A 21160-nucleotide genomic window follows, 5' to 3' on the forward strand; every position below is an offset into this window, starting at 1 on the left:
GGTGTATAGTTAATGCTCTGGGAACAAGAGGCACCCCCAGGTCACCTCCATTCTTTCCTTCAGCTCAGAATGGGGCCCCGCGGCTTCGACTGGATGTGTGGGAGAAGGGGAACATCAGTATCATACAGCTAGAGGAAAAGCTCCGAGGAGCAGCTCGCCAGGCCCTGGCTGATGGCATTATGGAGCTGCGGCTGCTGCCAGCCTCACTGTGTACAGAGGACACATCTCCGGGTACGTGGGGTCCAGAGAACACCCCAGGCCCCTGGAAGACAGTGGTAGCTGGTGAGATTGCAAAGATGGGGTCCAGGAAGGCATCACAGAGGCTCCCTCCAAAATACAGATTCATGGTTGTCCTTTATCTTCCCTGCATCAGCAAGGTGACACGCCAGCAAAATGCACACATGCAGTTGGTCACCCACTTAGAGAGGGATATCTGCTCACAAACGTGTGGCTATCAGTTGCACATACTGTCATTCACTAACAGGTAGAGTAAGGGACAAGTCACTCTAGGGGCTTGGGGCTAGGTTGTCGGAAATAGGGATTGACGGTCAGTGACAGGCTTCTGTAATGTCTGATGTCCGCAGGAAGTCTCAGGAGCGGGTCGTTGGAAACCAAGAGCCCTGCAGGCCGAGCTAGCACCTTTCCCCCTGGCCCTGGCCCTGGCCCTGGCCCTGGGGAGCCTGTGACTCCCCCCAGCAAGGCTGGCCGGCGTAGCTTCTGGGATATGCTGGTAATGGGAGGATGGGAAGAAGTGGTGAAGTTGGCATCTACCTTCTTGCCTGCTTCCTAGCCCTCCTACCTTCCCCTGCAGATCTTGCCCCAGATCACCTGTCATATAAACGATCCTGTCGTTAGGGGTTTGCAGAATGTGGCAGGTTCTCTCTGACATAGAGAGCCTCAGCGTATCAAGTGCCTTCGCTTCCCTTTTTCTTACGGGGCCCTCACAGTAGCCTGCAGGATAAGTAGGGCTTTTCCCAACGTGGGTGCCAAAGCTCAGGAAAGCTGAGTAGTCTGCCCAAAGCTCCTTAGTGAGCCTGCAGCAACGCCAGGGCCTGCACCAAGCCCTCCAGGCTCTTGTTACTTTTCCACGATGCCCCCATCCTTCATGCCATCCCCCTTCCCGACGGCTCTTCCTCATTCACTGCCTTGCCCCCAGAGTAAAACAGAATGTGGGGACTTGGGTTCCCCCAAAACAACGGATGACATTGTCCTGGATCGGCCAGAAGACACCCGGGGCCGGAGGCGTCACAAAACTGAAAGTGTTCGGACTCCGGGTGGAACTGAGCGGGCACCGGGCCCGGATTCTGGAGCCCAGAGACAAAGGTTTGTGTGTGTTGTGGTGTCCTGTTGTGTCACGGGAGGGTGTGAAGTCACAGGTGAGTATCGAGTTTGTGTAAACACACTCGTGTCACATATGGATGTGAGGGTCTCACTCCTACTGTGTCTTCAGACGCCGGACCACACAGCTAGAAGAGGGCGAGGTGGGGACCCTGCAGCCTGTGTTTGCTCGTGTGACTCAGCGCTGGATGGAGTTTATGGTTCAGATCGGTGAGACCCTAGGCCCCCCTCCCCTGTACTCAACCCCATGGCCTGGTCCCCATCCTGCAGCCCCATCATGACTTCTCTGCGCTGGTTCCAGGTTGTGCCTCAGTGTCCAGAAGCTCCACCCACATGGTGTCCCGATTCCTCCTTCCATCTGTCCTTTCTGAGTTCACCGCTCTTGTTACCTCCATGGCTGCAGACACCAGCGTCCGTGTCTTTGAGCAGCATTTGTGAGTTTGGGGTCTCATGGAGGCTGAGCTAGGGCAGGTGAGGGCTAGGCCTGGGAGGTGGTGGCCAGAGAATAGAGCCACGGGTGGTCTGCTTTCTGTCCCTCCCTCCAGGGGTTCAGAGCCTGAGATCTTCAGTCCTTGCTCCCTTGGACAACTGGGCCCAACCCCACGCCCAGCAGCTGAGAGACATCTGCTGCTTCTGGGCAGGAACTTCTTGCAGTGGAGGAGACCAACCCAGCAGGGTGAGGGCATGGCCTAGTGGGGGTGAGTTCAGATAGCTGTGGGGGCAGGGTGGGCTCAAGGGGATCTGCCTCCAGACCCCTATCGAGCCGCTCCCTCCTCTAGCCGCCAAGGCCATGCAGCGCTTCGAGCCAGGAGGTGATGGGAGCTCTGGGCGAAGTGCTCCCCGGCAGAGGTTCCTGCTGTTGGAGGTCGTAGACAAGAAGGTAGATGTGGGGCCAGCGGCTGGGTCTGAGAAGGGGTTCGGTGATCTCCCTGACCCTGACCCCTGACTTCCAGCTGCAGCTGCTGACCTACAACTGGGCTCCAGACCTGGGAGCGGCATTGGGCCGAGCGCTGGTTCGCCTCGTGCAGTGGCAGAACTCACGTGCCCATCTCATCTTCTGCCTCCTCAGCCAGAAGCTCGGGCTCTTCCATCATTACGGCCAGTTGGACTTCCCGGTGCGGGATGAAAAGGTGCCCGCTGCTTGGGCCCCCTCCTCTAGTTCTGGTTCCTGAGGGATCAGTTCAAGGAAGTGCCAGTCTGAGAGCAGGGGAGAGGGGACAGACTGAGGGCAGAGGTAGTGGGGAGGGTGAGTCTGAGAAAGGAGGCCATGGGGTGAGCGAGAGGATCTGAGGGCAAAGGCCACGAACCCATTGTGACACTCTGTCTCTCTCAGGAGCCAAACCCATTTCTGCTGCCAACCATGGAAGCAGAGACCCTCATCCGGAGTGCAAGCCCCCCTCTGAGCCGTGAACAGGGCCGGCTGAGTGCATCCTCTCGGGGTGGCGGCCCCCTTCCCCTGGACACATTCCCCTTCGATGAGGCCCTGCGGGATATCACAGCTGCCCGCCCCAGCTCCTCACTCGGTCCTGTGCCCAGACCCCCTGATCCCGTCACCTACCATGGACAACAGTTCCTGGAGATCAAGATGGCCGAGCGCAGAGGTGAGGGCACTGGGCCGGGCAGAATGTGGGAGAGAGAGGGCTGACAGCTCCCGGGCCGTTACCAATGCCTGCAACCCCCAGAGCTGGAGCGCCAGATGAAGATGGAGAACCTGTTCGTGACCTGGCAGCAGCGTTCTGCCCCTGCCAGCATGCCCATCAGTGTGAGTGGCCCGAGCCCGTGCCCTCCGTGAGCATCCTGTGACCCTCTCCTGGCCACCGTTCTGGTATTCACCGCCCCATGTCCCCAGGCTGCGGAGCTGGAGACCCTGAAGCAGTCGTCCCGCCTGGTGCATTACTGTGCGACAGCCCTGCTCTTCGACCCGGCTGCCTGGCTGCACGGGCCCCCAGAGACCTCTGGGCCCCCCGAGGGCCAGGTGAGGCTGGGGACTCCTGGGCTTCTCCCACGGGACCTCCGTTTACCTGCAGTGCCCTCCATTCCTCCCCCACTGTGGCGTGTTTGACGGCGGCTAGAGCCTCCCTTAATCTCCACTCCCACAGCGGCGCCATCGCCCCGAGTCAGGCTCCGGGAGCCGCGAGGCCCCCGCAGGCTGCGAGCCCTCAGATGTGCCTCCGCCAGGTGCCCGTGAGGAGCCTTGGCTGAAGGAGCTGAGCTTGGCTTTCCTGCAGCAGTACGTGCAGTATCTGCAGAGCATGGGCTTTGTGCTGGTGCCGCTGCGGCCCCCCTCACCCGCCCGCAGGTGAGCCCGTCTCTTCCTTCCCCCCACCCCGCTCCCCTCCGCCGCGGGCCAGGCCCCACACACCCTTGCTCTCTTCACACGGGTCCCGTTGGAACAACTGGGTTCTCGTGCACGTTCATCCCACCGGGCTGAACACATGCATGAGGATCTTGGACGCTTTCGTGCGGGCCTCCCGCACGTCGTCTAAACCTCGCGGCCACGTTTGTACGCGGAGCCGTGTACATCCTCACAGGGTTCGTGCCCACGTACGTCTTGTTGCTTACGTGCTGGTGTACAACCACGCATGTGAAGCTCCCAGGCTTCTGAATCTGGGGCTTACTGATTCCTGGCCAGATCCTGCATGGGCCTCTCCTGGTATTTCACATGCTTCGTGGCCCAGGAAGTCCTTCGTGGCCCCAGGAAGCTAGTGGTCTCTCTCAACAGAGACCCCTGTGTCTGGCCTGCTCGTGGGCAGTTGTGACAGGCCTGAGTCTTGGGAAGTAGGCAGCTCTTCTGTCATCACCTTTCCTCTCCCCAGAGCACATGAAACATCCATAGCCACCTTCCCTGTTCTGTGTCAAATCTCAAATCCCCGTTTCCGTGGCCCCTGCTTTATGTTCATCTCAACATCTGGGCCTCCAGAGTCTGCGTTCCCAGCCCCTTCCCAGTGGCCATGGGAACGTATCTCTTCACATGGCACGGTTACTTTTGGGTCTCCACGTTTGTGAGTTTATCAAGGCGTTCTCTCCCTCCTCTCTGTTTTTAAGCTGGTAAGTTGTACTTCCTTCCTCAAGACACCACTTGGCCCAGAAAGCCAATTCCAACTCCTTAGCATTTCTGAAACCAGCGTTCCAGCTGCCAGGCCTCCCTTGCTCTTCCAGGCATTAGGAGGAGAGGACAGGCCTGTGCCTCTGGGACCTCACCCCTCTCGTTTCTGGGCAACAGGGACTGAGCAGGAGCTCTGCTTGCTGTCTAGACAGGTCCCCCTAAAGGAGTGTCTCTGAGAGACTTCAGCGTCCATACTTTCCATTCAGTGAAGCTCTTCCCGAAACTCTGGATTCCTTTTTTTTTTTTTTTTTTTTTTAATTTTTTAATTTTTTAAATTTTTTTTAATGTTTATTCATTTTTGCGAGAGAGAGAATGTGAGTGGGGGAGGAGCAGAGAGAAAGGGAGACACAGAATCTGAAGCAGGCTCCAGGCTCTGAGCTGTCAGCGTAGAGCCCGACACGGGGCTCAGACCCACAAACCATGAGATCGTGACCTGAGCCAAAGTCGGACGCTTAACCGACTGAGCCACCCAGGCGCCCCTGGATTCCTTTTTAAAACAAAAGACACTGGGTTGAAAAATACATTTCTAGAGCAAAATTTATTGTCAGGCCTTCCTTTCTCATCAGTCTTTAACCATTTCCAATCGCTGCCTAAGTCTTGTCCCAATTTCCTTGAGGATTAAATGAGACGCTGCTTTTCCCCAGAGGCTTTGACACTCCCCACCCCAGACTGCCAGCAAGAACTCTGGCAGTTTATAGCTCCTGAAGTGATGAGTGTGTCCCACTGGTCCCTATTTCCCTTCTTCACAGTACCTTCCCTGCTTCTCTGCTCCCCTTGCCTCTGAGTTGAGCAGACCTATGGGACACTGAAGCTGCCGTTTCTTAGTCAAAAAAAAAAAAGCCTTTTTCCCTCTCAGCAAAAGTGCCTAACTACGGCCTCAAGCATGTGCTTGAATTTTCCTCCTGAAATCTTAGACGTACATCAGCCTCTCCGTCCCCCCGCTCCCACTGCCCCCAGTACGCATCACAGTGTCTCCCCACAGTCCCAGCAGCCTCTCTCGCACCCTCACCTGACCCTCCTTCTCTCACTGGTAGAGCGAGGCCTGCTGTCCCCCTCACCATGGAGTACTCCTCTGGCTTCCCCTGACCGCAGCAGCTGCTGTGGAGAGAATCCTGCCCCACGCTCTAGACCTGGACTCTGGTCTCGGCCACTTACCCGACACGGGAGCCCAGGCAGCTCCATCCCCTCTCTGGCCCTGTTTCCGCCCCTGCTCGCCCATGAAATGGATTCTAGGTGTGCAGGCCATACCGCCTCAGCCGCTGGCCTGCCTCATCCTCTTGTTCTGTTTCCTGCAGCACCAGCCGGCTGCGGGCCATGGCTATCCTTGGAACAGAGGGGCGTGGCTCCTTCTCCTGCCCTAAAACCAAGACTGATGGGAGCCCCAAGGTAATGCATCATTGTGTACCTTCACTGACAGTGAAACCCATGAGGCCCCAGACCCAAGCTAGCATCCCTGATCCTCCCCTGCGGGTTCGAGGCTGGTGAATCTCCAACCCCTGCCCCTGAACCCCGGTTTGTCTCCTTTCTTTAGAGCACTGGCTCTCCAGTCACCACCTACCACCTACAGAGGGCACTGCCAGGGGGCATCATCCTCATGGAGCTGGCTTTTCAGGTGAGCAGGAGGAGCACTGAGTAGGGAGAGCCAGATCCATCTGTCTCTTGCCCCCCTGACCTCATCTTCATCCTCTCTCCAGGGCTGTTACTTCTGTGTCAAACAGTTCGCCCTAGAATGTTCCCGAATCCCCATGGGGCAAGCTGTCAACTCTCAGGTATGTGGTAGGAACAGAGGGAATAGGGGGTCTCGGGCATACTCAGCACATCCCCAGTGTGCTGTGGCCAGTAAGAGGAACACAGATAGTCTGGCCCAGTGGTGATCTGTTGCTGTGGGCTGGCCAAGTCAGTGGTCATTCTGGTGCCATGACTGGGTCATCCACCCGTCAGTGTCACTGTGTCAATGGCCCGGAGCTGTTATTCAACCATAGCACTGGAGGCAGAAGGCAGTCCAGCACCGTGGCTGGTCTGGCACTGACAGGAGCCTGGCACTGTGGTTAAGCCATAACCAGAGATGGTCAGCTAGCACATTTGAACATAGTGGGTAACCTGACACATGGGTAGGCCAGTGCCAAGGGCAGTCCTGGCCTAATCTAGAGCTGGAGACAGCCAGACTTTGTCAGTGTCATCACTAACACTTAGAGTGAGGACCAGAGTTCCCAGCCACACAGCATACCCCTGGCCCTTAGTTGTTATTTACATCCCTGTCGGCTTCAGGGCAGAGCCCTGTACCGGTGAGGACCACACAACTCAGGAGTGCTCAGAATGAGTCAGAGGATTGAGTGAGGTCAGGGACCTAAAGCCCTCTGTACTTGAGTTAGTTCAGCTCCTTCAGGTCATCAGGCATGTCATGTGAGGGCCTGTACCTTCTCTGTGCCTCTCATCTAGTTTGAGATCAAGGTCTGACTGGGCCTAGTCAGACTCCTCATATCTGGAATGCTCACGTCCAGCCCATAGATGGTTGCCTTTGACTTCAGTGTGGATCCCTAGTCCACTCATCACAAGATAAGGTGACCTAGAAAAGCGTGGGGACTTTATGTGCAGGAACCTACCTGGGCCAGAGCGCTATGAAGGGAGCTCTGGACGAGCAGGTACACTGTCCGTGTAGTGCTGTACTAGTGGGGAAGACCCACCCCCATGACTCTCTCGAGCTTCTTGAAGTCCTTGTGGCTTCTCTGCCCCTGATTTCCATCCAGTTTGGCTCGCTTTGCCCCTACTTGTGTAATCTCTGACCCTACTTAGATTTGTAAATTGTTTTATTGTTGCTGTTGTTTATTAAGTGTGGAGTATGTGCTCAGCGGAGAGTTTTCCTCCTGCTGCACACTTGAGGAAACCGATGTGCGTGGATATTAATTGCCTGGGCACATGCTAGTTGGTGGCAGTACTGGGGTTGGAATCTAGGTCTGGGGGACGTGAGCCCTAAGGTAACACATCATCGTGTGCCTTCCTAACAGTGAAATCAGTGATGTCCCAGACACCAGTGTCCCCGAGCCTTCCTTTCTTCCTCTTCCCCTCCTCCGTGAGCATCCTGTGACATTTCTTCGGCCGCCTCTCTGGTGCTCATGATAATCATAGTCCTTGGTTATTTCAGTTTATCACAAGCTCTCTAGCTTTACAAAGACCTTTACTTTATATTCATGTACATGAGGAAACTAAGGCTGAGAGACCATGACTCAGCCAAGATCACACAGCTCCCCTGGCCCCTAGGCTGTCACTTCTTTGACAGCCAGTTATTTCCTTTCCTAGTAACTCCTGTGCCCAGTGCTTCTGATGGAATGGTCGTGTAGATTCTGCCATCCCAGCACCGCAGATCCAGCCGCTAACACTCTCAGTGATGGTGATTTCCACCAAGAGAAGCACCAGCTCTGTGTCTCTGCCTTCCTTCCTTCCTCCGTTCATGGTTCATTCATTCGCAGATCAATTAGAGGAGGCCTACCCCGGCCTAGCCTTCGCAGGATATCCCAGATGAAGCTTTACGATTGAGTAGGAGTTAGCCACATTTGGGGAGAAGGGAGAGCAGCATTCCAGGCAGAGAGAACAAGCAGTTACAAAAGTGTGAAGAGAATGTATGATCACTGGGAAGAGCGGTGCTTTGATGGGAAGGTAAAGCTGGAGAGATGGGAGGGGCCGGGAAAGACTTTCTAATAGTAAATTACACACCTGGCCTACCCGGATCACCCTGTTTAAAACTGCAGCTGCTTTACTAGATTTTCCACAACCCCACCTTCTAGCGTACTGCCTCCTCATTTATTCTGCCTAACAGTTATCATCCTACCTACCCACTTACTAGAACGGGAGCTCTTGAAGGTAGGGTTTGCTTGTTTCCCGCTGTATCCCCAGCACCCGGAACAGTACCTAGTAAGACACTGAACAAGGATTTTTTGCGTCAGTGAATCTGCCTCAGACTTTATTGGAATCTGGGATAGAGTGAAAAGGCCCATCTATCAAAATGGTCGTGGTTTCACGTCAGCAGAGTCACGATACTGTATGAAACAGGGGACGTAATGAGGAGGGCTCCCCATAGAAGTTACTCCGGCAGACGGGGTTCCCCCAGGCCCACAGCAACAGGGTGAATCTTGAACCTCCCATTGATGGGAGAGAAATGGGAATGTGCTGGGCCGTGTGCCGTATCCTGACCCAGTCCCCTGCCGCCACCTCCCCAGCTGTCCATGCTGTTCACTGAGGAATGTGACAAGGTGCGGGACCTGATGCACGTGCACTCATTCAGCTACGACTTCCACCTGCGCCTGGTGCACCAACACGTCCTGGGCGCCCACCTAGTGCTGCGACATGGCTACCACCTCACCACCTTCCTGCGACACTTCCTGGCCCACCACCCTGACGGGCCCCACTTTGGTCGTAATCACATTTACCAAGGTCTGTGCCCAAGGGCAAGCCAGTGAACCAGAAATAGACCACAGGGTGTCTCCAAGCCAGGGCCGACGGGACCACTTCCTGGGGCCAGACCTAGTCTCTGCACCTCCTGTCCTGTATTGTTAATCGCCTCAGGTCACTTGGACCCTGTCCCCATGTCTCTGGTTTGTGTCTTTATCTTAAGTTCTTCACGCTGTTTCACATCAAAGTTTAGATCCTGTGTCATGTGTACCCTGCCCTCTGTCTCTCCCGAGCCACTTTTGTCCCATCTCGATGTTCCACAGGAGCTCCCCAGAAAAACAGAGCCAGGCCACTTGTCGATCAGAGCCTTAGGGACTTCTAACCTCCTGCTCCACCCATGCAGTGTGTCTGTCCCAGGCTCAGCATCTCCTGTAACTTGCCCCTCAGGGACCCTGGAGCTTTCCACACCACTCATTGCTGCCCACCAGCTGTATAACTACGTGGCCGACCATGCCAGCTCCTACCACATGAAGCCATTGCGGATGGCGCGGCCAGGAGGCCCAGAACATAATGAATATGCCCTGGTATCAGCGTGGCACAGGTAGAGTGGCAAGGGGGCACCAGCATGTGATCTGGTGAAGCTGAGGTCGAGGCCATCCTGGCAGTAGGGAGACAGTCTCGAGCAGGAGGGAGGAGGGGGTTGGCTTCATTAGAACCTCAGTGTTGGCATCTCACCCACCCTCACCGTACAGCTCTGGCTCCTACCTGGACTCTGAGGGACTTCGTCACCAGGATGACTTTGATGTGTCTCTGCTTGTGTGTCACTGTGCTGCACCCTTTGAAGAGCAAGGAGAAGCTGAGCGGCACGTTCTGCGGTCAGCAGATCCCCCACCTTGACTGTGCTCGTTGTCCAGCTCCCCTGTGCCCTTGCTCTGAGCGTCTCCTGTTGCGATCACCACATTCCTACCCCTCCCGCCCCCCAGGCTGCAGTTCTTCGTGGTGCTCACCAGCCAACGAGAGCTCTTCCCCAGGCTCACTGCCGACATGCGCCGGTTCCGGAAGCCACCCAGACTGCCCCCTGAGCCGGAAACTCCCGGGAGCTCAGCTGGTAGCCCCGGGGAGGCCTCAGGGCTTGGCCTGGCCTCTGGACCAGCTCCCCTGTTCCCCCCATTGGCTACGGAGGTGGGCGTGGCACGGGCACGGCTGGCTCAGCTGGTCCGGCTGGCCGGAGGGCACTGCCGCCGGGACACCCTCTGGAAGCGCCTCTTTTTGCTGGAGCCTCCAGGGCCTGACCGGCTACGGCTAGGGGGGCGCCTGGCCCTGGCTGAGCTGGAGGAGCTACTGGAAGCAGTCCATGCCAAATCCATCGGGGACATTGACCCCCAGCTGGTAAGCAGCTGTGGATTCTGGAAGGGGCTGGTTTGGATACTAGGAATCCTACCAGCAGCCAGGGTAGAGGGTGCAGAGGTCTCGGGTGGCTCTGGGACAGCAGATCCAGCCCCATGGACCTTCCCCTAGGACTGCTTCCTGTCTATGACGGTCTCCTGGTACCAGAGCCTGATCAAGGTTCTCCTAAGCCGTTTTCCTCAGAGCTGTCGCCATTTCCAGAGCCCAGACTTGGGAACTCAGTACCTGGTAAGTCTCCCTGATCCTCCCCTGAAAGGGGAGACACAGCGGAAGTCCTCATCAGAGAGATGACAGGTGTCCCCCTGAAGGAGCCCCAGCCTGCCTGAACAAGGTCTGCTCTGGAAACAGGCCTAGATGAAATGGGACTACCCGGATCCATGTAAAACCCTTCGAGCACTTGACCCTCAACATGGGATTCGTGAAAACAGCCTAGAGCTCTGTCCTCAAAAGCTCACAAAAACACAAACCTTTGGCTAGAGATCCCGAGGGCCAAGCTCTGGAACTTCATCAGTGGTTGGTCTTAGGGGCAGGAATCCCAGAAAGGGCCTCTGGAACTTTAAAGCCCTGTTACCCAAAGTGTGGTCCTCAGGCCGGCAGCGGCAGTGGCACCTGGGAGCTTGCCAGAATGCAAACTCTCAGGCCCCACCCCAGACTCAGAACGTGCCTCCTAGCCCGATGCCCAGGGGCGTGTGAGAGACTGAAAGCACTGCCTGGGCCAGGTAGAAAAGGGTTCACGAGAGCATGGGAATTAAGAGACTGAAGAGGTGGGCCTGACAAAAGCAGTGGTTCTGGGGAGGAGACGTGCAGAAGAGGGCTTCAAAAGTAGGAGTTGGTCTGTAGAGAGGGGTCCTGCAACCCTGCTTGTGGAGAAGGGTAGTTTCAGGGTGGGAAGGGGCATCTTTGGATGTGGACGTGAGTTGGTCTAGCTGCAGTTGTGCAGGGGGTGTGAGCAGATGGGGTGCTTCTGCGGGTGGTGGGAGCCTGAAGCAGGAGCAGCCTTGGGGGACGGGTGACAAGTGGAGTCTGAAGTCGTGAGGCCCTCCCAGGACCATATTCTAGAAGGTATATGGATGCCAGGAACTGGAGCCCAGGAGGGAGACCTGGGCAGCATCTACATGAACTGAAGCCTGGGAGTAGAAGGAATCATGTGGAAGGGATTGCAGAGCTGAGCATAGGGACAGACAGACGTAAGTCCCAGGGGAGGTCAAAGAGATACGAGACCCAGGACAGGAGGCAAGGAGGGGTCGTGTCAAGTGTAGAGAACTCTCCTTCACTGATACACTTCGGCTTTGTGCGCGGCCTCTCGGTAGATGACCTCTGAAACAGACTTCTGGTCAGGCTGACTGGGAGTCAGTGAGGACGAGGACTGAGGTTCAGTTTAGAGACAAGGTCCTGGGTGACTGTGGAATGTGGGTGGGCGCAGGTTTGGTGATGGACGCAGGCCTTCCTCAAATGGGTCCCACTTCCAGAATGCCCTCGAGGAAGAGGGATGCTGCCTCAGGTGAGACAGACCTCACTCCCCACCTCACTTTGTCTTTCATTGCAGGTTGTGCTGAATCAGAAGTTCACAGACTGTTTTGTGCTGGTGTTTCTGGATTCCCACTTGGGAAAGACGGTGAGCACAGGGGGGAGGGGCTTTGCGTCAGCCCAGTAGGAGGCTCTGCCCGGAGCCTGCTGAGGCTGGGGAGCCCTGCCCCCGGTACCCACTCTGCCCTCCACTCACCATGGCACCCCCACCATGTTCCCCACAGTCTCTGACAGTGGTTTTCCGAGAGCCCTTCCCGGTGCAGCCCCAGGACAGTGAGAGCCCTCCTGCCCAGCTGGTCTCCACCTACCACCACCTGGAGTCCGTCATCAACACAGCTTGCTTCACCCTCTGGACCCGCCTCCTGTGAGGCCCAGACCAGTGAATGTCATCCTTACTCAAACCATGGATCTGTGAGACTGTCCACTTGAAGCAGGACTGACCAGCCCTTCTGGGCCCAGACACTGACGGACACCGAAGGCTTTGTGACTAGATCTCAGGGGCCTGAGTCGCAGCCTAGCAGTAGGAGCTGCCCCGCTGAGCACCTGCCAGGGTGACCGGCCCAGGGCTCCAGAGAGTCAGGTCAGTTCCCTGAGGTGCCCATCTCCTCTCAGGCCCCTGGACCCTCCCCAGAAAGGGACTCCACCTGCCTGCTGCCCTGGTGGAGTCCCAGGAATTCACACCAGGTGCCAAGCACTCACCCCTGAGAGCTCCTCTGCCTGAATGCTGCCTCTCAAGTCTTTGATTGCTTTCAGCCTCCCTGCATTTTGAGCCCTCTGGTCTTCATTTCCCACGTGAACATCATCGCCAAACATTGTTGTTGAGATAATGACAACTTGGTTCCCATCCCAGCTCTGCTTCTGAAGCCCCTGTGACCACAGGCAAGCCCCATTGCTCTCGGACCCGTGGTTTCTGGTGTGTTAATGAAGAGGTGGGCTCGAAAACCCCCATCTCCACAGTGACACTGGCACAACGGACTGGAGGACTTGAGTGTGAGCTGTACGTCCCTTCTCAACAGGAGGGAAGTAACCCAGGGAGACAGAAGTTTAGACACCATGTGTCCTCCCCCCACCCAATAACACACAGAGGAAAACGTTCAGCAGGTGGTCTTTTAATTCAGGAGATTTGGGATGCTTGGTGCACTGTCCCACAGAGGCAGGTGGGTGCCGGGCAGGACCTCACTGGCCAGCCTGTGGGCGGCCCCGCCTATCCCAGTAGGAACGAAGCCAGTTCAGGCCCTCTGCTGTGTCTCCTGAGGAGAGAGGGAGGCCGTGGCATCTCAACCCGTGGGGAGAAAAACAGCCATGTCTGCTACCTATCCCTCAGAGCTCCATTCCCCAGCCCTAGGCCTGGAGCCCCAGCACCCCCTCACCTTGAGGCTGGTACTCGCAGCCCACAAAGCCCTTGTAGCCTTCATCCTCCAGCAGTTGGAATAGATAGGGGAAGTTCAGCTCTCCAGGGCTGTCAGGTTCCCCCCGGCCCGGGACCTGTGCCACCTGCACGTGCCCTGGAGACAGATGTGGGCAGATGTGGGGCCCACACTCCAGCTGGGGCCCGAGGGACAGATGCGAGGGTCTGAAGGGGTGGGAGGATAGAGGGAGTAACACAGCAGACAACAAGGAGCCAAGAGACCCCTCTCACCAACAAGGGGTAGGAACTCCCGGATGTTTCCTGTCAGGTTGCCATCCATGATCTGCCAGTGGAATATGTCCTGCGTAGAGATTACTACAGTCAGAGGCCCTGCAGGGCCCTTTCCCTCACCCCATTCTTCCCAGATGTGGAGAACACGGGCCTTCTGTGAAGCACTCCCTTTCTTCCACTCACCATCTGTAACTGGAGGTTGGGTCTTCCGACCTTCTGTAAGATGGCTGCCGCTGGGAGAGAAAGCGGGGAGAGGGCAGTGAGACACAAGGAGAGCACAAGGATCACACGGGACTGGAGGGGGCACAAGGCTGCAGTCCTACCCTGCTGGGGCGTGTCCAGGAAGTACTGAGGGTCAGTGCTGCGGGTATTGATGGGCTCCAGCAGTCCCACGAGGCTCTCCTAGCATGGTGGACCTGTGTCCCATCAGTCAGTCACTGGTGAAGCCCCTCCCCATTCCCTGTGAGCTGGGCTAGTGCCCGGCCTTGTGCCTCATCTGTTCTGCCCACCGTGTGCCCCCTCTGCACACATGGGCATTCGTGTAAGTATCGTGTGTCCGTTTGTTCTTGGTCTCACCTGAGCCAAAACCCCAGCCGCGTGCCTCAGGTTCTCCAGAAAAACTGTCTCCATTTCACTCCTGACTGCTGCTCGGTCAGCACCCCGGGGTACTCGGCCAGCCATCAGGTGAATCCTGGGGGGAGACAGCACTGGTGGGGGCTGGGGAGTCCGTCCTGGAAGCAGGGCCCTCCTTTGGCTCCCTGTGGGCATCTCCTCCAGCTGCCTTCCCCCCATCTCCCCTGCTGGTGATCTATCACCTGGCAGTGATGCTCTCCGGCACCCTCACACTCCATGGTCAGCCTGAGGCCGTGCCCTTCCCCAGATGCCTTCTGAGAGACACCCCGTATTCCTGCTTCAGAGACCTCTCACTCGGCTCTCCCTGTCCATCTCCTTTCCAGTGGTCCTCTCCTCAGGCTGTAAACATGTGTCAGCCTCCCTTTCTAGAAATTATTTTGACCCTTTCCCATGAGTATTCCATGCTGCTTGTCTCCACTTCCTGCATCTGCTCCTTAGATTCTTCCCATCTGCTTTCTGCCCCCACCACTCGCCAGTAATGACCCTTTCCAGTTCCACTTCAGCCCATTTGCACTCGGTGGGATGTGTTTATTTGATCAACCCCATGGTGTGCCTTCTACCTCCTCCTGTTACCACCTGATCTTTCTCGGCCACACTCAACTCCAAAAGGTCACATTTCCAACCTTAGGAATTCTGCTGAGCAAACGAAGCCTTCCCTGGTCTCTCTCCACTGCATCCTCGCCTCCAGTGCTCCTTCCATCAAGAGACCCTGTTCAACATCACTACCTGTAAGAAGCTTCCTCTGATCCCAGACAGGTGCCTACTCTGCTCCCACAGCTGCCATGAACTGACCCTTCCTCAACTGGATCTCTGTATGTTTAGCTGGCTACCTCCCTGGTCAGACAGCCCCCAGCACAGGATCCCAGGATGAAAGAGTAGCAAACAGGAGAACCGCACACGACAGATAAAATCCAAAGGCAACTGACAAAGGACCAGGACTGAAGGAGTGGAAAGGCCAGTGCAATCGGACTCCGAGCTCTCTGACCTGGCGTCCTGTTCTCCCAGACCCCAAACGTGAGGCAGGGTCTGGGAGGAGACAGGGCAAGAAGGGGAGGGGGGTGGAGGAGAAGAGCATAGGATACCTGGGACAGCCCAGAGCCTTGGCGTACAGCACCGCCTGCTCCAGCCCCTCTCGGAAGGCCGCTTGCCTCCCGGGAACGGCCCCCAGCCCCATCTCCCCTTTCTCTCGGTCCCCTGAGGAGAGAACGGGCGTCAGCTGCGGCTAGCGTCCCCGGCGCTCCCCGTCCCCCCCCACCCCCCGACGGCCGCCCCGGTTCGGCCCCGCGGCGCACCGGGGGGCGTGTTGATCAGCACCAGCCGCAGGCCCGCTTCCCGCGCCGCGCGCGCCAGCGCCTCGGGCGACTCCGAGTACGGCCAGGCGACCTCGGCGGCCTCGAAGCCCGAGCTGCCCGCCGCCCGGAGCCGCGCGGGGAGGCCGGGGAGCTCGGGGAACAGCCACGACACGTTGGCCGAGAAGCGGAGCGGAGCCATAGCGGCCAGGGGACACGCTCGCGGGGCAGAGTCCGGGGCCGGAAGGCGGAAGCGGGCGGGGCGGGGGCGGGGCGGGGGCGGGGCGGGCGCGTGTCGGGAGGCCGACCGAGCGGGGGCGCGCTGGCGCCGCGAGCCGAGCCACCAGCCGTCCGCGCCTGCCTTTTCAGGTTAGAAAAGCAGCGAGCGGGGAAAGACCGTGGATGGTCCTGAAAAGTGACGTTTTTCGAGACCGGAGAAGGGGAAAGGCGGGGAGAGGCCAGAGGGCCGAGCGGAAGGAGCTGGGTGCGGGCGTGGGCTGGACAGCCCCCCAGCTGCGCGGGGCAGGCTGGGCCTGGGACTCCTGGGCCGAGAGCCGGCGGAGAGGGGTGAGAGAGCCCAGTTAAATTCGAGAAACGTGAACTTTAGCAAAGACTTAGTATTTTCCCTCATTATAAACACTGTATCTGTTCTTTACGCAGTGTTTGAGGGCTACAAGACCAAATCGGGGGCATTTAAATCACCAGTCAGCGCACCGCTACCCATTAACTCTCCCTTACAGATTAAAAAATAAACTAAGTGCAGGGTTTTTTCTTAGAGACTTCTGATCATACTGTACATACAGTTTTATGGTCTGCTTTTTAATTTAATATGATTTTGTGAGCATTTCCCGTGTTCTTCAATATCCTTAAAAGTCCTTGCATTTGCTGCTCATTGTCGCATACCCAGGCAGCCCAGAATTTATCCTTTATTGATGGTCATTAGGGCTTTTCAATATTTGTGTGTGTGCGTATGCTGTAAAAGTGCTTTAAAGCACCTCTTGGTTCCATCTCTGAATCTTTTTCTTAGGTTCCTTTGAAATGTCCATTACAGTATTTGCCGGCCCAAAGTCCTGTAGGAAAACTGGCCCCACCAGTGGTCTCTGCACTGAGGGGCTATGGACGGGCAGTTCCCCCTTATCCCTAGCTGATTGGGCCACAGGAGGACGTGTGATCCAAGTGCAGCCAAGGCTTCCGCTGGTCTAAGACCCCTTACTTGCCTGGTTTGGGAAGATGATCTGGCCAATCAGATTCTCTTCTTCAAGGTTCGTAGGAGAAAGTCAACTAAGAGGTGGTCTTGCCGGAAGATGATTGTGGCTGTAGAAACAAAATAAGCAGGAGTCAGGTGGAAAGCTAGCTCAGAGATGAGGGTAAGCAAGCACTAGAACAGTATGGGTAGAGGTAGCAACTTGAGAACCTCTGTGTAGAGTCCCCCAGGCTAGCCAACCCCACAGCTGCGGGGGGACTGTGCACTTCCCAAGCTGGGATGTTGACTCTTAGCTGGGCTCTTGTATTTGTAGCCTCTTCATGTTTCTTGAGACAATTCGAATGCGTTTATTTCATCCTCAGTAACCCAAACGATTGGGCAGGTTCACATGGTCAGCAAATAGGTGATTAAGGTCTCAATACTCTGCTAAAATGCTTTTAAAAACTGTAAGTTTAGGGGCTCCTGGATGGCTCAGTCGGTTAAGCGCCCGACTGGATTTCTGCTCAGGTCCCGATCTCACGGTTCATGGGTTCAAGCCCCATGTTGGGTTCTGCGCTGACAGTGTGGAACCTGCTTGGGATTCTCTTTCCCACCCTCTCTGCGCTTCCCTCCCTCCTTAAAATAAATAAATTTAAAAATATATATATTTTGTAAGTTATATTCCAACAATACATGAGTGGAAGTCACCTTGGTCTGTTTTCTGTGCTAGCTTTGAGAGAAGGAAGCTCCAAGTACAACGTTAGGCACACCCAACCTCCACTGTCTGTTCTGTCATTGCTTGCCTCCACCCCAAGTCAGGCCCGCTCAGACACCTGGGGTCCAGGCCAGCATCAGAGTTAATCCATGTGGCTAGCAAGTTCTATTTCTTCAGCTCTGCCTCTAAGAACGGACTGCCACCAGCTATTATGATCACCTGATCTCTTGCCCATTTGTTATACTTGGAACTTGGACTTGTCCTGAAACGTGTTTCTCGGGTATAGTCCAATCAGGATGTGACCTCACTAAGTTTAACATTTTAATCAGTCCCAACTCCAGCATGTTTACAGTCCAATGTTGACCGTACAGAATAACATCTAAGGAAAGTAATTCCTTTTTAACACTTCTTTGTAACACTTCTCTGAGTCTGTGAAAAGCCCCACCTGCTGGGGTCTAACCAGGAACAAAATTTGAGCAACATCAGTGGTCCACTCCTTCTTTGCATGTATACTGTTTAGGGCAGCAGAAATGATGTATAAACTAGAGGTGTATGACTCCTTTTCCCCTCTAATTCTCTTCAACACCTTCCTATGATACATCAAAATAAACGCAAAAGGAGTACGGTGCCCATGAAAATTATTTTCTTTATTCACCATTTGGCTTTCTACCATATACCACTTTGCAACACAGGTATTACACTAAGTTATTATTACAGATCTTGACTCTATGCATCTAACTTTTATCCAAAGAACTCAGTATGACAATGAGTTAAGGTAACAACAGTTTGTAAATAGTTACATGGATGATGGCGAAAATTTGAGTGTAGAGTTCAGAGTCTTGTTTGATCACCGGATTGCACTTGCCAGTGTGGTTAAAAAAATTATATACACATGCACACACACACCTGCTGTGAAATACAAATCCAAACCTTAATGAAACTCATTTTACACCTTCCGGGTTGGCAAAAACAATTTTTTTTTAACGTTTATTTATTTTGAGAGGGAGAGAGCAAGCGGGAGAGGGGCAGACAGAGAGGGGGACAGAGGGTCTGAAGTGGATTCTGAGCTGCCATCAGAGAACCCGACTTGGGGCTTTAACTCGAGACCCCCCATGACCTGAGACAAAGTCGGACGCATAACCGACCGAGCCACCCAGGTACCCCCAGGTTTGCAAAAAATACTAAGCCAGACGTTACCAAATATCGGATTGGATTTGGAACAACTGAAACATTTATTCACTGCTGGTCGACGTGTGAATCACTACAATCACTTTGGAAAACAATCTGGATTACCTCTTCAGGCTGAGCCTTTATATACATTTGATCCCACAGTTCCTTTCCCAGGTATATCCCCTGAAGACATGTTTGCAAGGGTGGACCAGGAAACCAGTGATGATCATGGCAGCACTATTTATGTAGCAAAAATACAAAACTAACCCAATTGTCCACTAATACGTATACACGTGAGTTGCAGGATAGCCATCCAGTGTTGTATGCAAAAGTGAAGGGAAAGCTGGTGGCTCAAATAATAAAATGGAGTTTGCTCTTGTATTCGAGTGATCTCTGAAGAGCTTGGAGAAGTTTGGGTCAAATTCGAAACATCAGTGTGAACATATCAGCTAGATACATCTCAGAAACCTCATCTTGAGTGAAAAGCAAAATACAGAGAGTGTGATCCCATTTATATAAAGTCAAAAGCAAGGAAAACCAAACAATATCTTGTGTAAGGATACAAGCATCTGTGGCAGAACTGTGAAGAAGGGCAAGTGAATAATGATCACAAAATACAGGATGATGGTGAACCCCAGACGGGGAGGCAAGAGGGGCGCACTGGAGGCTTCAGAAGTAATGGCCATCCCCTTCCTCTTATACTGGCTGAGATGATCACGCATCTACGCACCTCCATTTTATCACTATTCTTTATATCTCACTTGTATTTTATAAATACCATTTTGTATGTTTCAGATTTAATAAAAATGAATTTTTAAGAACCTCTGTACACATGGGGTGCCTGGGTGGCTCAGTGGGTTAGGCATCCGACTTCGGCTCAGGTCATGATCTCACAGTCCGTGAGTTCAAGCCCCGAGTCAGGCTCTGTGCTGACAGCTCAGAGCCTGGAGCTGCTTCGGATTCTGTGTCTCCCCCTCTCTCCGCCCCTCCCCTGCTCACGCTCTGTCTTTTCTCTCTCTCTCAAAAATAAATAAACATTAAAATTTTTTTTAAAAACTTCTGTAAGCATTACTGCCACCTGTTAGCACATTTTATATTAACATCCTTCTGGTAGTATCATCATAACCTCAAGGCTTTTGCTTTTTCTTTTTTTTAATGTATTTATTTGTCTTGAGAGATAGTGTATGTGAGCAGGAGAGGAGCAGAGAGAGAGAACCCCAAGCAGGCTTGATCCCACCAACCCTGAGATCATGACCTGAGTCGAAACCACCAATCAGATGTTTAACCAACTGAGCCACCCAGGTGCCCCTCAAGGCTTTTTCTATAGACTCAGCTTGTTTGTAATAGACTATAATCACCACTTTTTTGGATTCAATGTGTCACTGCTCCGTGCAGTGGTCTTTTATTGTGTTACCTGCTTAGAACCTATGGTAGACAGCCTGTAAAATGCCCCCCCCCCGCCCAATGATGTCTGCCTCCCAATCTTCCCACCCTCTCCCCTTGAATGCGGGCTAGACCTAGCAACTTACTTCTAACAATACGGCAAAAGTGATACAATGTCACCACAGAGATTCGGTTATAAAAAGGCTGTGGCTTCTGTCTTGGGTGCCCTTTCTCGCTCTTCTACTCACTCGCTCTGCAGAAAACCAGCTGCCAGATTGTGAGCTGCCTGATGGAAAGGGCTGTAAGTCAAGGGACTAATGTCTCTGGCTAACAGCCAGCAAGGATCTGAGACCTGCCACCAGCCATGTGAGTGAGCTTGGAAGAAAGTCTGCTACCATTAAGCCTAAAGACTGTACCTCCAATAATATCTTAATTGCAGCCTCGTGACAGATAAGGTTTGAATCAGAGATACCAGCTAAGCTACACCTGGATTCCCGACCTGTAGAAACTCTTTGATGTTCGTTGTTTCAAGACACTAAGGTTTCAGGTAATTTGTTAGCAGCAATAGATAACAAATAAAGGATGGCTTTCTTCTTCTGGGATGAGTTCCTTGGTTTGGCAGAACAATTTTGACCATTTCTTCCCCGTAAGGTATAAATGGGTGCTGCCATTTTTTTTGATATGATTCTCTCCTCCAAGTCACATGAGCTGGTCAATGAATGGGCACCTGATCAACCAGATCAACCTGTTACAGACATTGTAGGTCACCTACCCAACTTCTATTCCGTCTTTTCTCCTTCCTAATGGAACCATAGCTCCTGGGGACAGCCCGCCAGAAAGGATAAAGCGAACGTACAGAGCAAAGTAGCAAAGAAAAACCAAGAGGCGTTATGTTCAGCTCTTGGGAACTGTAAGGGAATCAACCAGGCTGGTCTTTCTACTTCCTCTTAACTCTTTCTAAAAACAAGGTATCCCAGGACTAACTTGCTTCTTTCATCCCAAGATCCAGAATAGTGCACATTTCAGGAAATACTTGCTTCTCTGGGTACTGGGACTATGTATTTATAGCATTTTCTAAATTTATATAATTTCATATAGCCTGTATCAGAGTCTTAATCTTTCAAAGTCATGAGTTTATGCTGATGTTTTTTATTTCACCCAATCTTTTTTTTTTTTTAATTTTTTGTTGTTTTTTATTTATTTTTTGAGAGAGACAGAGCACGAGCAGGGGAGGGGCAGAGAGCGAGGGAGACAGAATCCGAAGCAGGCTCCAGGCTCTGAGCTGTCAGCCTGACGTGGGGTTTGAACTCACAAACTGTGAGATCATGACCTGAGCCGAAGTCAGAGGCTTAACCGACAGAGCCACCCAGGCGCCCCGATTTCA

The 21160-nt window shown here is 54.1% G+C and overlaps 2 protein-coding genes across 5 annotated transcripts in view; one reads left to right on the top strand and one right to left on the bottom strand.

Annotated features, from left to right (window-relative positions):
- SZT2 (SZT2 subunit of KICSTOR complex) overlaps window positions 1-12861 on the top strand; it is a 51872-nt gene extending 39011 nt beyond the window's left edge. For 3 of the 4 annotated variants that reach the window (XM_042950643.1, XM_042950644.1, XM_042950645.1), the window contains 22 exons: window positions 64-231; window positions 585-730; window positions 1157-1323; window positions 1451-1548; window positions 1640-1772; window positions 1884-2014; window positions 2118-2218; window positions 2292-2468; window positions 2672-2939; window positions 3021-3100; window positions 3188-3313; window positions 3438-3637; window positions 5740-5830; window positions 5976-6056; window positions 6139-6213; window positions 8659-8872; window positions 9278-9431; window positions 9583-9705; window positions 9814-10219; window positions 10349-10465; window positions 11784-11852; window positions 11989-12861. In XM_042950643.1, coding sequence (XP_042806577.1) covers window positions 64-231; window positions 585-730; window positions 1157-1323; window positions 1451-1548; window positions 1640-1772; window positions 1884-2014; window positions 2118-2218; window positions 2292-2468; window positions 2672-2939; window positions 3021-3100; window positions 3188-3313; window positions 3438-3637; window positions 5740-5830; window positions 5976-6056; window positions 6139-6213; window positions 8659-8872; window positions 9278-9431; window positions 9583-9705; window positions 9814-10219; window positions 10349-10465; window positions 11784-11852; window positions 11989-12132 — 3269 coding nt within the window. In that variant the 3' untranslated portion in view covers window positions 12133-12861. Of the gene's footprint in view, window positions 1-63; window positions 232-584; window positions 731-1156; window positions 1324-1450; window positions 1549-1639; window positions 1773-1883; window positions 2015-2117; window positions 2219-2291; window positions 2469-2671; window positions 2940-3020; window positions 3101-3187; window positions 3314-3437; window positions 3638-5739; window positions 5831-5975; window positions 6057-6138; window positions 6214-8658; window positions 8873-9277; window positions 9432-9582; window positions 9706-9813; window positions 10220-10348; window positions 10466-11783; window positions 11853-11988 lie in introns of those variants that run through there. The other variant, XR_006205787.1, reaches the window with a different exon arrangement.
- Window positions 12854-15557, bottom strand: HYI (hydroxypyruvate isomerase (putative)). The gene is made up of 8 exons (XM_042950647.1): window positions 15329-15557; window positions 15119-15230; window positions 13980-14094; window positions 13727-13805; window positions 13587-13636; window positions 13404-13473; window positions 13135-13269; window positions 12854-13014 (listed from the first exon to the last, which is right to left on the bottom strand). The coding sequence occupies exons 1-8, from the start codon at window positions 15525-15527 to the stop codon at window positions 12941-12943; spliced, it is 834 nt and encodes a 277-aa protein (XP_042806581.1). The 5' UTR covers window positions 15528-15557; the 3' UTR covers window positions 12854-12940.
- Window positions 15558-21160: the final 5603 nt, after the last annotated feature.

The sequence above is a fragment of the Panthera leo genome, chromosome C1, assembly GCF_018350215.1.
Source record: "Panthera leo isolate Ple1 chromosome C1, P.leo_Ple1_pat1.1, whole genome shotgun sequence".
NCBI lineage: Eukaryota > Metazoa > Chordata > Mammalia > Carnivora > Felidae > Panthera > Panthera leo.